This window comes from Nymphalis io, chromosome 30 (assembly GCF_905147045.1).
Source record: "Nymphalis io chromosome 30, ilAglIoxx1.1, whole genome shotgun sequence".
Taxonomy (NCBI): domain Eukaryota; kingdom Metazoa; phylum Arthropoda; class Insecta; order Lepidoptera; family Nymphalidae; genus Nymphalis; species Nymphalis io.
This window is the reverse complement of record NC_065917.1, coordinates 4,010,783-4,028,971: the sequence shown is the minus strand read 5'-3', so window position 1 is coordinate 4,028,971 and position 18,189 is coordinate 4,010,783. Positions and strand designations below refer to the sequence as shown.

The 18,189-nt window shown below is 35.6% G+C and overlaps 2 protein-coding genes across 2 annotated transcripts; both read left to right on the top strand.

Annotated features, from left to right (window-relative positions):
* Positions 1-1,926: 1,926 nt before the first annotated feature.
* LOC126779981 (facilitated trehalose transporter Tret1-like) lies at positions 1,927-7,232 on the top strand. Its single transcript, XM_050504213.1, has 5 exons — positions 1,927-2,044; positions 2,856-2,920; positions 3,062-3,236; positions 4,994-5,132; positions 5,824-7,232. The coding sequence occupies exons 3-5, from the start codon at positions 3,150-3,152 to the stop codon at positions 7,041-7,043; spliced, it is 1,446 nt and encodes a 481-aa protein (XP_050360170.1). The 5' UTR covers positions 1,927-2,044; positions 2,856-2,920; positions 3,062-3,149; the 3' UTR covers positions 7,044-7,232.
* Positions 7,233-7,518: 286 nt separating this feature from the next.
* LOC126779948 (zinc finger protein 782-like) lies at positions 7,519-17,510 on the top strand. The gene is made up of 10 exons (XM_050504164.1): positions 7,519-8,092; positions 8,677-8,814; positions 9,101-9,580; positions 10,149-10,331; positions 11,713-11,822; positions 12,926-13,036; positions 14,266-14,469; positions 15,184-15,295; positions 16,024-16,131; positions 17,316-17,510. The coding sequence occupies exons 1-10, from the start codon at positions 7,949-7,951 to the stop codon at positions 17,502-17,504; spliced, it is 1,779 nt and encodes a 592-aa protein (XP_050360121.1). The 5' UTR covers positions 7,519-7,948; the 3' UTR covers positions 17,505-17,510.
* The last annotated feature ends 679 nt before the right edge of the window (positions 17,511-18,189 follow it).

Below are 18,189 nucleotides of genomic sequence, written 5' to 3'. Positions count from 1 at the left end.
TTTGATCAAAACGACGAACAAGCATTGTTTCACGACGCGTTCTCCCGATCTTGGACGTTCAGCCTAGCTTGGGTTTTTCCACCACCATTTCTGATTCCCAAGGTACTTTGTCATCTCAACCGGGCGCATGGAGTCTTATCTTATTGTAGTTCCACGATGGAACCGAGTATTTTGGCGTCCGAATATCAAGGCGCGTGCACTAGCGAGCTCATTCACAATTCATCGCCTGAACGAAGTTCTAGTAGACATGACCACGGGATTGCCTCCCCCAAAGGTATTCGAAATGACTCTAGAGGTCTGGAAATGTGGGGGTGGTCTAGGACATTGAAAGGATGGAATACTAACCAATTAGAACTGCTACAAGAATCCTGGCGCCCGTCAACCCGTAAAGTTTACAGTATTGCATGGAAAAGATGGATTTCGTGGTATGTATCACACAAAATAAATCAATCTAGACCAAGAGCTAGCGATTTTGTTAGGTTTTTATCAGACCTCCATTTAGTTTACATATTATCGTATAGTTCTGTAATGTTGCACAAATCAGTGATTTCTACCTTGTGCGATCCAGATTTGTCTGGTCAGCTTGGCTCCCATGTACTAATAAAACACATTTTGAAATCAATAGCTTTACGTAATCCTATTAGGCATGTAAAGGACTCAGTTTGGGATATTGACTACTTAGTCACTCATTTGGAGAGCTATAGTATAGATAGAAATAATGTATTCCAAGTGCAAAGGCATACAGCTGCACTTCTGCTGCTTTGTTCGGGAAGAAGAATCCATGACTTGACCCTGCTTAAGGTTTATTCCGATAGCTGCATTTTCGAAGATGACTGTAATATTTTGGCCAGAATTTGGTTCAAAAACTGACTCCATTGACTACAGGCAGTCAGGTTGGAAGTTTTTAGCTAATAATGAAAAGGAGAAAGTAGACCCCGTTCATTGGATTAAATTGACGAAGTCTCTTCTTGAAGGTCGAAGAAGTTTTGCTAAATTATTAAACCTTTTCATTAACATAAGAGGAGAGCCTAGAGCTGCATCGCGAACATTAATGGCTGGTTGGATCAAGTCTTTGTTGGTGGATGCTGGTATATTAGCTGCTCCCGGTAGTATTAGATCTGCTGTTGCCTCTAAAAATTGGCTATCAATCGATCGCTTGACGAAATTCTGGCTAGAAGAAACTGGCGTTCACAAAATACTTTTACAAAGTATTATATGAGATTAATTAAGCCGATTCATAATACAGCATCTGTTACACAATTTTTTGAGCCTGTTATTTGATTTTGTATTTTTCTTTAATATATCAGCATTATCTAATTAATACACTTTCATTTTAATATTAGAACAAATATATATTTTTTGTTTGTTTACTACAATAAGATTCTTTAAACCATCACGTTGGCGTATATCACTTCCACCAGGCGATAATAAGCATGTCTCATTTAATAAAGCTTCGAATAAGGGACAGTCAAATTAATAGCAGCGTTTTACCTGAAATAAAACGCTTATTAATTTACTTACCTTATTCGAAGCTTGCGATTAATCGCTGCCTGGTGCTTAATAAAACGCAATGAGTATCATAATCGGCGATATCCCAAAGACCGCCGATACTGCCAAGTGCAAGTGACGTTAAAGGAAGGAGAGGTAAAAGGAAGAAAATAAGTCAAAATTACAAGCGGGAAACCAAGTGCCTATCTCATTTAATAAAGCTTCGAATAAGGTAAGTAAATTAATAAGCGTTTTATTTCAGGTAAAACGCTGCTATTAAGAAATAGTTATGTCACTGCGACAGTTTAAAACACATTTCTTAAATAATTTACATTACAATCACCGTGAAATTTCAACAAAGCGTATCGTTTTATTTATTTAGTCTTATATAAATTTATGTACGTATGCTAATCCACAACACCTGTTGGACGGATTTCTATGTCTGTTTTATTCGCATTGCCAATTATTTGATTTGCATCAGCGTGTACGCACGTGCTTACGTTTATTTTTTTAGTTATTCTATTTTAATGAAAGTGACTTGGAAGTGTTTTAATTGGTCTGTCCAATTTTGGTTTAATAATTGTTATAGATAATAACTAGAAGACGATATTTTACCTTTAGACACGACGTTCACGTATCTCACGAATTGTCTATTTATGAAATTTCATTATTGATTGCCGTAGCTTGAACGCGCAAACTTCGGTTAAAATTCACGTGTCTAAACCTCATTTCGCTATATTTACATACATAGATGAATCATTTTGGCCAAAATTAATTTAATTGGATATGAAATGAGTTTCATTTTCCTCACCGTTGAAATTACAAATAAAATCATAAATAAACATAAACAAAAATAAAAAAAAACGTTGAATTTAAAAATGAAAAGTTTAATTGCGTGCCTCAGGGGTGAGACCGGCTCGTATGCCATGTTGGCAAATGGTATGACGCTCTCTTCTTGGCCAACGCTCTCTACGCCATTCTGAGTGGGCTATGTATACCATATACTTCGTTGCTATAAATAAAATTCAATTTTCAAAATGAACATGCAATTAGTAAGTCGGTGATTGTAGATTGAAATGGTTAAACAATTAAACCATCTAGAACATTAGAACCTCTTAACGTTAGTTGAATTATGTATCGCTAAAAATTTAAAGCAAAAACACGCCGTCTAAAAGATTGTCCTGTGGCATTGTACCCAAGACGCTGGCACTATTGCCTCGCTGCACCGCTAGACTCAGCGTTTGGGCTAGTGTGTATCGCTTATAAATTAAAAGTCGGATATATATGTAACTAAGACAATGAGAATTATTTAAATTATGTAATAGTGTTACGGAGATAAGAAATATAATAATTTTATTGTTCACTAGCACTTGGCTCGCGTGTCACCCGCGCCATAATTGAAAATCCAGTTAAACGGGATAAAAAGGCCAAGGTAGGTTTATTTTAGCTATTATAAAGCGTGAAGAAATGACTAATTGTTTTAGTTTATTCAGTAGATATCAAATAGAATATAACAATTTAATATAACAATACATGTTCTCGACGTTCCAAATTCAACTTTAAATTTAAATAGACAGATCTAATTTAAGTATCGCCGGATCGAAACGTGTCCACAGATAAAATAACATAGTGCATTTTTAAAAAAGTACGTTAAATTTAAAATGAGTTCCTGTAATTATGAAGAAGTTAGAAATGATATTAACTGTGAAGAGCATCCAAAAGTATCAATTCAATCCGTTTTAAAACAGGTAAGTTTCATGTTGAATAATATTAATAGTTTATTTGTAACTATCATAAGATCATAAAAAATTAATGTGAACGATAATAACTGCAATAGCATAAAACTGTGACGCAGTTACCTGCTCGCCGACAAAGCGACATTTCTCTATTATTACAAATCGCATAAATTTAAAGAAATGATAGAAAAACACACGATAGAGTTAATAAAATGAACAAATTACTTAATTTAAATACTTTAAACGATTTAACAAATAATAAGAATTAAAATTTAGGCAAACAATTGTGCTATTAAGTATATACCTAATTTGATAAATTTAACACAAGTATTCCATAAAGTATTTTTATAATATTTGAAATCAAATTATGGGCATCCAAATTAGTTAAAAAATAGTTAATTGACAGTTCGGAAGGTGTTTTCCTCGAATAATTCGTACAAGATTTTTTAGATTTTGGACACGGCGGCCAATCTCAGGAGAGATTAGCCAATTGCGCAGGAGACATTATTGTGCACGAGTGTGTGTGCAAGCACGCTCTCTTCCCTAACTCTCATAATCCGATGGGACGGCAATCCAACACGGACGGAAAGAGTTCAGGCGCAGGATCAACGGCTTTAAGTGTTTTCCGAGGCACGGGAGTGTACGCACTTTCAACTTACAGAGCTGCTACTGAGAATTTTCTGACAGAAACACCCAATAACTTTTTATTTGCCCCACTTGGGAATTGAACTCTGAACCTCCAGATCTGCGGTCTTACATCAAGCCACTACTCTTACACAGACCAACGAGGCATAACGAGGATATAATTGTATACCTAAACTAATTTATCTTCAACTCAACTTATTAGGCTTTGTGGTAACTGCCTCGGACATTGTACCTGGATTCAAATTCGGTTCGGTATTGTGTAAAATAATTAAGTGCCCTTGTATTTTGTGCATTATAACATGCGCTGGAAGCAGACAATATACGGCAAAAATCTCAAAAGGACGATAAATAAGCTCCCATTATTCTAACACTATATTACTCGTCACTAAATATTATAATTTTGCTGTCTCAGAACAAATATTTTTATATACACCTAATCTAATATTTGTCATATTTGATGAAATTAAAACAAAACTGAGCCACCGCTCTCACTTGCCGAAGGCCACGATATTTATATTTCGTGCGCGAAAGTTTTTATTTTACGATAACACTTAAGACATCTATTTTAATTATATAGTTTATAGTACAAATATGTTCTAAAATAACTACTTAAAATAATAAACGTATTTATTCACATATATTAACACCACACCGGTTAAAAAGCTACACAAACAATTCATTTTTATTGACCAGAATTAAAAGATAAAAATAGATACTGCGAGTTATCCTATCAAGATACAGATATTTAGGCCTTTTTTGTAAGCCTTTTTAAGCCCTACAATTTTCTAGTACACAAGACTAGACTAGTAACAGCCTTTGAATGTCCCATTGCTGGGCTTAAGGCCTGCTCTTCCTTTTTGAGCAGATGGTTTGGGGCTTATTCCACCACGCTGCTCCGCGGGTTTGTGGAATACACATGTTGCAGAATTTCAGTGAAATAAGACACATGCAGATTTCCCCACGATGTCTTCCTTCACCGTAAAGCACGAGATGACTTATAATTACAAATTATTGCTTGCCCGGGCTTGAACCCACGATCATCGGTTAAGATTCACGCGTCCTTATATATACATAATTAATACATACAGCTTTCGCTAATTATTTTTTTCATTTTATGTTTATAGGTATTTATAGCGAGTTCGGTATGGATGCAGTATTTTATGGCAGGCATGTGTGTAGGTGCGCCTACAGTGTTCATACCGCAGATAAGAAAAGAAACTAATTCAACAACTATCATCGATGACGAAATGGGATCTTGGCTTTGTATGTATAATTAAAAAATAATACCTGTCATTTGCATATTTGAAATCTGAGATAAGGCATAAACAATTACTATGTTTATTGATGAATTGGATTCCTACCTAATTAGTCGTTTTATTTATTCCACTGAGCGCAGAAAAATGAGAACACTCCTGGCTGGTTCATATTTCACTTAGAGAATCAGCGTTGCGATTCAACGTAGAATTGCTTCTAGTATTTTTGCCACCAGTCCACGCAGTCATGATTTTTATGGCAGCGGTTTTTTTGTTAACTTATTCAAGTTCTTAGTGTAAATAAATGTTTTTTTTTATAGAATAGGAAGGCGGACGAGCATATGGGCCACCTGATGGTAAGTGGTTACCAACGCCCATAGATACATAGGCATTGTAAGAAATGTTAACCATCGCTTATATCACCAATGCGCCACCAACCTTGGGAACTAAGGTGTTATGTCCCTTGTGCCTGTAATTACACTGGTTCACTCACCCTTCAAACCGGAACACAACAATACCAAGTACTGCTGTTTTGCGTTAGAATATCTGATGGGTGGGTTGTACCGACACAGACGAGATTGCACAAAGCTCTACCACCAGTGAATGTTTTTGTTTCAAATCTTATGCTCTGAATACGAAATTGATACTTGAACAAAGGTTTGAATTTTAATAACCAGTTGGTGCATTATTTTCATTTACAGATTCAACAAGCGGCTTCGCCATGTACCCTTGGATTTTTATCTTACCGTTTATGACAAGTCGCTTCGGCAGGAAGCTACCACAGCTGGCGACATCGGTATGCACTACGGCTACGTTTATTATCCTATACTTCAGCCAAAATCCGTACCACATCCTGATATCTGAGGTCCTCCAAGGGTTTGTTTACGCAGGAAATATAACAATACGAATTCTCATAACCACAGAGTATACATCGATAAAATTTCGCGGGTTATTTTTGTCAATAAAATCGGCGAGTTTCTTTTGGGGAATATGGGTTGCCAATGCAATTGGTACATACTTTTATTGGAAAAACATTGCTATAGTCGGTTTCATTTGTTCGATATATACTTTTAATGTTATTTTTTGGCCCGAGTCACCATTTTGGTTGGCAAGTAAAGACAGGTTTGATGAATGTAAAGCATCGTATAGATGGATACACGGTTACAGTGCACGTTCAGAAAAGAAATTACAGGATATGATATCGTGGTACATTGATAAAAACGACGACGTAAATTTGTTTCGAATGGTTAAAGACAAAGAGTTTTATAAACCTATATTATTGTGCGTTTCAACGGTCATCCAATATCATTTTTCAGGAAAAGTCATATGTTCATTATATATATTGGATATTTTAAAAAGTTTCACAAATGATACAGCCACTGCATATATGTCTATGTTGATTTTAGATGGTTTATCGGTTTTCGGCATGTATTTCGGTTCATATTTATCAAAGATCTTAAAACGCCGAACGCTGTACATGTCTTCATCATTCACTGGTTTATTTTTCTTATTTATAATATCGTTATATTTATATCTAGTTAGGTTTTCAGTTGTCACTCAAAACAATTATATAACAATAGGCTTGTTAGCTATATATACAATATCAATAAGTTGTGGTCCAATGATATTATGTTTATCGATATATGGTGAAATTATTCCTCTTAAATATCAATTGTCTTCTTATATGATAACTGGGTTGACGTTTACAATTTTTTTCTCATCGTTAGTAAAATTTACACCATCGATATTTACAGCGTTCGGTATACACGGCACTTTCTTATTTTACTTTATAACATTTGGTGTCTGTACAGTTTATTTATACATCTATATGCCCGAAACTAAAAATAGAACACACAAAGAGATCGCTTTATTTTTTAAACACGATAATACTAAAATTGTGGAACGTAGCCCTCTCAACTGAGTTAAGTTCGTTTGTTAAGTGTTAAACGGAGTAAATGTTAACTTGATAATTTCATACATCCTGTTATATTTTATTTTTAATTATTAAGGTTTATTATCTAACTGCACTAGAAGGCATTCCATTTAAATTTTATTGTATATTTTTTGCTAAATATTGATTTATTATTTCTCATAACATTCTCGGATCTAATTTTGCAATTAATCTTTCTATCCATATATTTTTGCATTTAAAAATTAAAAAGAAAGGAATGGATATATTATATTAAAAGTTATGGTAATAACAATAGTAAATAATATATCGAAAACCTAGACTTAATGTAAATTTGTTTACTCTGAAATACCTTTTTTCAGTAGTTTGGCATTTCTAGCTATTTATTATTCATAAAAATTCCAATTAAAGTTATTTTATAACTATATATAATGGTTTTTATTTATATGATTTTATAAAAATGATAATATAATTATAATAATTAGCTTTAAGGAAATAATCAATGTGTAAATTAGTGTAGAATTTGTAACCTGGCAACATATATACCAAATTATTTGACACGCTGTAAAATTTTATGTCTTTCACCTTCTGTCAGAAAAACGAGAACCAAACTAACTAGTAAAGAACTAGTGGTATTAGTTGAAGTTGGTACTTGATACTCTTGCTAGTTCAGTTTACCAATTGCATTTATCTGATACTGAGTGCATTTTTAATTCACATTAATAAAATAAGCATTTGTTTTAAACTATGTATCAATTTATGTTTATAAAAATAGTAACACTGACGGTAATTACAATAAACAAAGACAGAACCAAAACAAATAAACAAAAACTACAGTAATGTAAACATTTAAGGACACACAAGAGTACTAGATAAATAATTATAGACAAAAATAAGAAAAAGTTAAATTCAGTATCATGGATGACACTTTTGAGTTCACGTTAAAAAAAGTTTGCTGTACATGTTTAAGTATAGATAGAAATTTAGTGCAGCTTAGTCGTGTGGACGATGGTGTAAATAAATTATTTTTCTTACTATCATATGATTCTGATGCTTATGAGGTAAGTTAATCAAATTTTGTTGATACAGAAAGACTTACTCTCAATTGTCATTGCAATATAATAAATTAAAAAAAAAAAAAACAAAGTTATACTTACTATATGTACATACAAAAAATATTTAAATTTAAATATAAAAATTATGCATAATAATTTGTAGTCTTCAAAGATAAAAGTCTGTGCTAATTGTAGTTATTCAGCTCAATTGATTGTGAAGAATTGGTTTAAGCTTGTAAGATTTGAGTCACACACTAACATATGAAGTTATATATATATAAATTTACTTTAAATAATAATAAAACATACTTTATTGAACTTTGATTTGTAATTATTTAAGACCTCAATGTAAATATTGTGTAAATAAAACACATAAGCCTTTTTTACATGTATTTTTATTAAATTAAATTCATATATAGAGTAATTTTGGTGTTTTTTGGTAAATTAATAAGCAGCTCCAAAATATTAAAATACCATATGGCTTGAATATTTAATACTCACCTTCAGCTTCAGTTCTATAATTCAAATTCAAAGAAATGAAAACACAATATTTCATTTAAAATTAGAATTATCAAAACAAACCCTTGTAGGCAATGTTTCACAAAGATGCTGTGAACCTGTTCATCTGTTGGGAGTGTAAAGCTCTCATGGCCAAGCTGTGTAAGTTCAGAAACCAGGCTTGCTGTGCACAGAAGCGGTTAACTGACATAACTGATGGTAAAATTGATGTAAGTTATATAGAAATAACTTTATAATGACATTGATCACTTATATATATTATTATTTAAAAAATTGAAAACAAATTGTTAAACCAAATTTTCATTTTATATCTGGTGTATAACTATTAAATTATTTTTTTTAATCAAATTGTAAAATGTCTAATGAGAAAGGTTGCCATAGCCGAAATAACATTAAGTTAAGTTAAAATGCTTGAAATTTTCTCTTTAGCCGACCGCATTAATGTCATCCCTGTATTTGAATTCAGCTCTTTAACAAAAGTAATTTTCATTTTAGTTAAAATCAAAGAACATAACACTCTCACAACTAACCCACTATCACCAAACATTTTTCAACAATGAATATATCGCAGACGATGAAACTATTGATAATTTCATAGATTGTGGACCGGATATAGACTTTATTAAAACGGAAAGCGACAATGATGATGTACCATTATCAAATTTACAAATTAATAACTTAATTGATGATAAAGAATCTCTTTTGAACGATACTAAAGATGTATCTGAAAATACTGGCGATAAAATGTTTGTTAAAAAAAAAAGGAAAAGTTTTAAAGCGGCAGAGATTTCAACAGATAATAAAAGTGAATTCTATTCTATAATTCAAATGTCAGAAGATGAAATGATAGATTGTATAGAGAAAATGAAATCTATGGATAGTTACGTGAATGCATCAAGCAAATGTGAGTCATGTGTCGAAGGCTTTAAAGACTATAATGAGCTGGAGAAACACAATCTGGAATTGCATGTTGAGGTAATTTATTATAAACTGTTCAACCGCATGTTAGGGAGATGTTGGGGTTGGGAGGGGTTGTTATGCAAATGTAGCCTATGTCCTTACTTGAGGTTTAAGCTTGTAACATATCAAATTTCATCAAAATCGGTTCAATGTTCTAGCTGTGAAAGCGTGACATACAGACAGTTACTATATGTATATCATATTAGTATAAATGTAGTTATAGATACAAACTGGCTTTTTGGGCGAATTCCTTATCGCGCGACACAGTCCGACTCATGGCGAATGGGAGCCGAAATTAATGCAAGACTTCGATAGTTCCCACACTTGAATCTTAACTACAAATGCTGATAGCGGGTTCAATCCCAGGCGAGGATCATTCAATTTCCATGTGCTTAATTTGTGTTTATAATTCATCTCGTGTTCGGGGGTGAAGGGAAACATCTCGAATACTGCACATGTCTGGACTTCAAAATGAAAGATCTTAGTCCAGCGGTGAGAAATCAGCGGAATGTTTCGTTCTTACTAAACAATAACAATGTGAGTAAACAATAACAATATTTTGGTAATTTTCTACATTTTCCAGAAACAGAAACACGTACAATGCGACATATGTTATATATATGTAAAACAGAAATCGCTTCCGGAACACAGGGATGAACACTTCCGGAAATATATTTGCAATACTTGCGAGCACGTGTCTTATAAACTTGAAAATTTGGCGGAACATTTGAAGGTCGACCATGTCTTTGATGTTAAATGGAGTAAGGTTAGTATTACAGTGCTATATATATGTAAATAATAATTTTTGGTGGAGCTTTGTGCAAGCTCGTCTGGGTAGGTACCACCCGCTCATCAGATATTCTACCGCAAAACAGCAGTACTTGGCATTGCGTGTTCTAGTGTAATTACAGGTACAAGGGATATAACATCTTAGTTCCCAAGGTTGGTGGCGCATTGGCGATGAAAGCAATGGTAAACATTTCTTACAAAGCCAATGTCTACGGGCGTTGGTGACCACTTACCATCAGGCGGCCCAAATGCTCGTCCGCCTTCCTATTCTATAAAAAAAATTAAAATAATGATAGTATATATTTATTTGTGTATATTTGCATCCCATAGATCTACATATTTAAGTATATTATATTTTTTTATATATTTGTTATTTGCTACTACTTCGTTGTCATTCCGAGCTACCCTGGGGTTTGAACCCGGGACCTATAAAACATTCTTGGGCCAATAAAATATTATTGGGTTCTGCCAAAGAATCTCAGTAAAAGCCCAGGGTCTGGAAATCGGAAGTGTGAAGTGTGTTCGAAATTATTGGGTTCTGCCAAAGAATCTCAGTAAAAGCCCAGGGTCTGGTAATCGGAAGTGTGAAGTGTGTTCGAAATTATTGGGTTCTGCCAAAGAATCTCAGTAAAAGCCCAGGGTCTGGTAATCGGAAGTGTGAAGTGTGTTCGAAATTATTGGGTTCTGCCAAAGAATCTCAGTAAAAGCCCAGGGTCTGGTAATCGGAAGTGTGAAGTGTGTTCGAAATTATTGGGTTCTGCCAAAGAATCTCAGTAAAAGCCCAGGGTCTGGTAATCGGAAGTGTGAAGTGTGTTCGAAATTATTGGGTTCTGCCAAAGAATCTCAGTAAAAGCCCAGGGTCTGGAAATCGGAAGTGTGAAGTGTGTTCGAATTTCTTAAGTCTAAAATAGTACTTAGTGTATCGCTCAGTGGTCGAAATTCGACCATTATCATTATTGAAATTTAAGAAAATAATAGTTAATTGCTTAAACATTTACTGTTCTGTCTCAAGCCGAGATGGCCCAGTTGTAAGAACGCGAGAATCTTAATCTATGATCCTATGTTCAAACCCGGGAGAGCAAACACTGAATTTTCATGTGCTTAATTTGTGCTTATAATTCATCTCGTGCTTTAACGGTGAAGGAAAACATCGTGAGGATACCTGCATGTGTCTAATTTCACTGAAATTCTGCCACATGTGTATTCCACCAACCCGCACTGGAGCAGCACGGTGGAATAAGCTCCAAATCTTCTCCTCAAAAAAAGGAAGAGGAGACCTTTAGCCCAGCAGTGGGACATTCAAAGGCTGTCAGGGTTCTGTCTTTGCCTATTTGTATATAGATAGATATTTATTCCAGATCAGAAAAAATATAACAAGAAAGTCCGAATCGAAAACGAAGCTTAATAAGACGAAAGATGTAAAAACGCAATTTGGTTATCTCTGCGTGGAGTGTGATAAATACTTTGAGTAAGTTTTTAGTGAGAAATTCTCAACCCAGACGCACCACTGAATTTTCATGTGCTTAATTTGTGTTTATAATTCATCTCGTGTTCGGTGAAGGAAAACATCGTGAGGAATGCTGGTGTCTAATTTCACTGAAATTCTTCAACGGGTATTCAACCCGCATTGGAGCAGCGTGGTGGAATAAGCTCGAAACCTTCTCCTCAAAAAAGTAGGCCTTAGCTCATCAGTGAGACGAGACAGTCACATCCTGTTACTATAATATATAATATTGCAAATATTTATTTATGAAATTCAATTAATAATTACGAAAAACTGATATAATATCATAATAATAATAATATCCTTGGACATTTTTCTCACACGGCCATCTGGTCCCAAATTAAGCTTGTACAGAGCTCGTACTATGGAAACCAGACAACTGATATACTACATATACTACTTTTCTTTTGTAAATAAATACTTATATAGATAATTACACCCAGACTCAGGACAAACAGACATGTTCATGCTCACAAATATGTGTCCTGGGTGGGAATCGAACCCACTTCAGCGTGAAAGGCAAGCATCCACCTACCAAGCCAACCATAGAAGTCATTACCCTCCAATTGAATCATTCTATTAACGTATATGTCGCCTATTACAATTTATTGATCTTGAATTGATATGACGTCACTGGTCGAGATATTAATAATCTGTGGTGTTCATTGTGGATTCGTGAATGACGTTTTGAATGTCAGCCAAGTTATCGGAACTTTGGAAGTTATATTAAAGTGTATGTAAGTAGTTAAGTGTAATAGTCTTGCGTTATAAATAAAGATATAATCGAGAAATATTTGTTTATAATACGTAAATAGTATGATTTTTAATTTTATCTTGTCCGTGCCTTTGATCTTCCTGATGGTTTATAGTTTGGTTATTTGTATTGCTTATTTTCGTTTTTAATCTGTATCACATTAAAAAAATCCCATAAACTCCGGTTACCCCCCAACGGCCCAAACTTTTAAAGGTTTTCACTGCTTAAAAAACAGAATATCTGTTATAGAATATTGCATATATTTTTAAAATGTTCTCATTTTAAACGTGACAACTATCTACCTTTTTTACAGGAACAAGAATAAAAGATACAAGCACATACAGAAATTTCACAGAGACGGTTTCGAATGCACTACGTGCGGGAAGAAGTTCGCGTTCAAAAACACGCTGAACCGACACGAGCAGTGAGTTTTTGTTGATGGTTTTGTATTTGTTCCGATTTCGACCGCGGTGGCCATTATCTAGACCAGCTGGCTGTACAGGATATAGTATACTTATATTATAATGGCGGTAGGGCTTTGTGCAAGCTCGTCTGGGGAGCTACCACCCACTCATCAGATATTCTACCGCAGAACAGCAGTACTTTGTATTGTTGTGTTCCGGTTTGAAGGGTGAGTGAGCCAGTGTAATTACAGGCACAAGGGACATAACATCTTAGTTCCCATGGTTGGTGGCGCATTGGTGATATAAGCGATGGTAAACATTTCTTACAATGCCAATGTCTATGGACATTGATGACCACTTACCATCAGGTGGCACATAAGCTCGTCCGCCTTCTTATACTATAAAAAAAATGCTAGTGGGTTTGTTTGTTTATTACGCTTTTACGCATTGATATGATCAGTCGAACACGTTGTCAGACATACATTATACAAGACACAGGTTATAGGACTAACTTAACTGAAGCCCTCATACCCTCTGTACCCCGGGAATTCCCCTAGGATCCAGCAAGATTTCGGCCGCAGGATCGTAAACGGGACGGGAGGGTAAACTGTTAATTTCCGGATAATGTAGATAAACCGTGAGGAATCGACAAGAAAGTCAGTAGTTAGATAATGATTGGCTCCTTATAATACACTCGCTTTACACGCGACTTTGTTATCGTTTCAATTTCGATGTGTGTGTGAGAACTGATGGCCTGATCAAAACGTGGTCACCGTGGGTTTTGACTATAAACCCGTTTCTATATATTTTTCCTAAAAATTGCCTCTGTGCTATTCCGGTCTATAATATATCCCCGTGCAAAAATACATCGAGAACCAATCAGGCGTTCTGGCGTTGTCGAGTAACAAACGTCCATACAAACTGTCGCATTAATATTCTTAGAAATCAGGATAGAAATGGGTTTTTCAAAAAGAGATAAATCAAAACAATAAAGTAAATATCGACACGTACAATTTAGACACAAAAATAGAACAAAGGAATCGAAACTGAGCAACTGAAATATTATTTATGACATCACAACCGAGAGTCCAAGCAGAAGTGTCTAAAGTCAGCTTGGCCGGCCGATGAGCTCGGCAGGGCCAGTCCCCACCACGATGACCATCACGTGATCAAGTGTAGCCGCTAGGCCACGCCCCTTCGGAAGATATTCCTAACAATATATTAATATTAAGAAGTATATTTGCCATAGACTCCACCGCGGCCCGCTGCCCCGCGAACAATGCCCCACGTGCGGCAAGATGGTGCGCGCAGACTTGCGACAGTCACACGCGCGGACGCACGCGCTGCGGCAGGCGCACGACTGTCGCGCGTGTGACAAGCGCTTCGTGTCGCGCGCTTCGTACGAGAACCACCTGAAGTACTCCCGTCGGCACGCCGTCACCGATGTCCTCAAGTAAGTCGATTAATAATACTATGGTGAAAAGTATGTCTGGTTGTACGTGTTATTTGTGCTATTTTTATAGTATAGATATTCTACCGCAAAACAGCAGTACTTGGCATTGTTGTGTTCCGGTTTGAAGGGTGAGTGAGCCAGTGTAATAACAGGCACAAGGGACATAACATCTTAGTTCCCAATTCCAGTCGCGGGCCACGAACAAAAAATGTTTAGGTAATGATTTCTTAGGCTTATCGCGAATATTTTGTTTTTTTTTTTTTTTTTAAGTTACTGACTTTTAGAAACACATTTCACTGTCCGTGGTCAGAAGCAGTTGTTTTATTCAAATTATTTAGGTGTTAATAAGAAAACTTTGAAATTTCAAATAATTGAAAATAAAGTAACCGAACGCAGCCTGAGTACCGCTGGTTTGTAGTATGCAGGTGTATATACAAAGACTAAAAACCAATAAAAACAATAAAACGTAGAGTTTGGCCGTGCTTTCATAAATAGTCAGGATAAACGATCTTACGAACCGAGAACCGAAGTTCATCACGGTACACCCTAGAGAGCGGAGCAGTCACAGTTAACACGGGTGAATCCGCGCGGAGCATATCGTCAATTTTATAGGATAACTAGTTTCCACGACGGAATTTTAAGACCTGGCAACCCATGTCGGATAGATTTCTTCAAATACTTGCAACCCTATATCCAATGTCGCTTCTCTTTCAGATATAAGTGTGCTATGTGCGAGAAAGGATACAGGTCGCGCGGCGAACTGCGCGATCACGTCAATTATCAACACATGGGGAAGACACAACACAAATGTCCGATATGTGATAAGGTAAGGATAAGAAAATTGCTTTTTTGGTACTTTTTTGTATAGAATAGGTAGGCGGACGAGCTTATGGGCTACCTGCTGGTAAGTCACCAACGCCAATAGACGCATTGTAAGAAATATTAACCATCGCTTATATGGCCAATGCGCCACCAACCTTGGAAACTAAGATGTTATGACCCTCGTGCCTGTAGTTACACTGGCTCACTCGCCCTTCAAACCGGAACACAACAATACCAAGTATTGCTGCTTTGCGGTAGAATAGTATAATTAATAAGCATTGACATCTACATTAGTAACCTTTAAATGACGCGACATCGTTGGTCGAGATCTAAGCCAATGGTCGGTTATAATAAAGTTGAAGTTACTTATAAGGATCTCCAGGCCCCGGGATTTGGGGTTTTCTGGCAATTTTGGAAGTTGACAGCATTTACACTTCCGCGCCTCGGGAAGCACGTTTTCTCGAATTCTAGCTCGTTATGTGCCCGCTGGGGAAATGTTTAAAATATGCCCGGTTCATGGTGGGTGGGAACTATTTGTGTGGGGTTCTTACCCATTAAAACTGCAATGGTCGTTCTCAACATAAATCGGAGAAGCTTCAGGATTGTCTTAGCATTCTATTCCTTGGGTTATTTAGTTTATATATTAATTGTATTATAGGTACCTATCGCATTAAAAAATCATCAAACTCTACGGGTAGGTAGTAAGTGTATTAAAAAAAAATGTTGTTTCAGGCGTTAGCTACCCGCCGATGTATAACCCGCCACATCAGACGAGCCCATCACGGCGTTAAAGAGAACGCGAAGGATAAGATATGCCAAACGTGTGGAAAAGCGTTTCGGGTGAGTCTCGGAAAGGGTTTATTAATTAGAGTAGGTTCGATATCCGATTACATCTTCAACCATTAGCCCGAGTGGTTCAACGCGTAAATCTTAACCGATCGTGGGTTCAAACCCAGACGCACAAATGAATTTTCATGTGCCCTATTTGTGTTTCTAATTTATCTCGTGTTCGGTGAAGGAAAACATCGTGAGGAAACCATCTCGTGTCTAATTTCACTGAAATTCTGCCTAAACATATGGATTTCACCACCCTCTGCTCACAAAAAAGGAGAGGAGGCCTTAGCCCAGCAGTGAGACATTCACGGGCCGTTACTGTATGTTATATAAAGTCGCTTAATGGCTCACTGCTGGGTTTAACTCTACTCCTCTTATTGAAGAGATTTGGTCATGCTCCATCATGTCTTGATATACATGTGACGGGTTTTCTCACGATCTATTTCCTTCGCCACTAATTAAGTACATGAAAATTCAATATACTAACAATATATATAAAATACTATTTATATATAATATTTATTCCAACCACAAGAGTAAAGACAAATAAACAAATTTGACTTTGAAATGACGCGATATCATTGGTCGAGATCTTTTATAGTCTATGATATTCATTATGGTAAGTGAAAAACTTTTTAATGACCGCTACGTTATAATAGTAACTTTGTATGTAAAATTAAAGTATACATAAGTAGTTAAGTGTAATAGTGTTGTGTTATATATAGAGATATATTAATCGAGAACTGTTTGTAGTGCGTAATACAGCAGAGCTGTTAGAGAATCGCATGGCATTTGTAAATCTATGGTTTGTATATATTTACTCCTTCTTCGATTGGTAGTAACAGTAACAGCCTGTTAATGTCCCACTGTTGGGCTAAGGCCTCCTCTCCCTTTTTTGAGGTTTGGAGCTTATTCCACCATGCTGCTCCAATGAGGTTTTGTAGAATACACATGTGGCAGGATTTCAATGAAATTAGACACAAGCAGGTTTCCTCACGATGTTTCCCTTCAGCGTCAAGCACGAGATGAATTTTAAACACAAATTAAGCACATGAAAATTCAGTGGTGCTTGCCCGGGTTTGAACCCACGATCATCGGTTAAGATTCACGCGTTCGAACCACTAGGCCATCTCGGCTCTTCGAATAGTATAGGCTCTTAATAAGACTACAGATAAGTTTTTTTTTTTCAGGATAAAAAATGTCTTAGAGAGCATGAACTAATTCATACAGGCGAGAGGCCTTTGTCTTGTAACATCTGTGGACGGACCTTCAGACAAAGCGCGTCGCTATACACGCATAAGAAGCGTGTTCACAACATTGTACCAAAACAACGGATTGTTTTACACACGGACAGCGAGAATAATCAAATAAATGCTTAATATATATATTTGTATTTTTTTTAATAGACAAAAAAAACTGGCAATTTAGGTTATGGTAAGGGTAACTACAGGCACAAGAGACAACATCTCACTTCTCAAGGTTGGTAGCGCATTGAAAATGTAAAAGATCGTAAATATCACACAGCCCATGAAGGCATTTAGAGTTGTACATAACACACATTCAAATCACTTTTTACATTAACTTAAAACTAACTATGCATAACCAATTACAGGAGAACACACCGTTCACAAACTCAATTACAAAATATACAAATCAAAAATAGAATAAAAACAGATAATAAAAATATTTAAATAAAGAACAAAAAAACAAAACCAGAAACAAAAGGTAGTAACTAATTAAATTTTTAAACAAATTAACAGTTTATACTAAAAGAAACATCACATTTTTTCATGAACGATGAAAGCCCGTCACAACAAATGTCCAGTGTTACTGTGTTTTTTACACAATAATTATATTCTTGCGATATTAGAGCATTCTGTCCAAGTTTCGTTCGAGTGCGGTCAATTTTAAAGAACGGACATGGGTTGCGAGGTGGTCTTCTAGGAACATTAATATTAAATCTACTCGACAGTCTATCGTCATGGATTTTTTCATTAAATACTTTATAAAGCAATTTCATGTCTAGTAGAGATTTTCGAATCTCCAGTTGCTTCATCAAAAAAA

What these genes read in the sequence shown, in the direction of transcription:
- LOC126779981 (XM_050504213.1), top strand. Translation starts at nt 3,150, where the DNA reads ATGAGTTCCTGTAATTATGAAGAAGTTAGAAATGATATTAACTGTGAA. An exon ending in TTCAATCCGTTTTAAAACAG is followed by an intron (nt 3,237 to 4,993) that starts GTAAGTTTCATG and finishes TTATGTTTATAG; the next exon opens with GTATTTATAGCGAGTTCGGT. An exon ending in CGAAATGGGATCTTGGCTTT is followed by an intron (nt 5,133 to 5,823) that starts GTATGTATAATT and finishes TTTCATTTACAG; the next exon opens with ATTCAACAAGCGGCTTCGCC.
- LOC126779948 (XM_050504164.1), top strand. Translation starts at nt 7,949, where the DNA reads ATGGATGACACTTTTGAGTTCACGTTAAAAAAAGTTTGCTGTACATGT. An exon ending in TAACTGATGGTAAAATTGAT is followed by an intron (nt 8,815 to 9,100) that starts GTAAGTTATATA and finishes TTTTCATTTTAG; the next exon opens with TTAAAATCAAAGAACATAAC. An exon ending in TTGATGTTAAATGGAGTAAG is followed by an intron (nt 10,332 to 11,712) that starts GTTAGTATTACA and finishes TATTTATTCCAG; the next exon opens with ATCAGAAAAAATATAACAAG.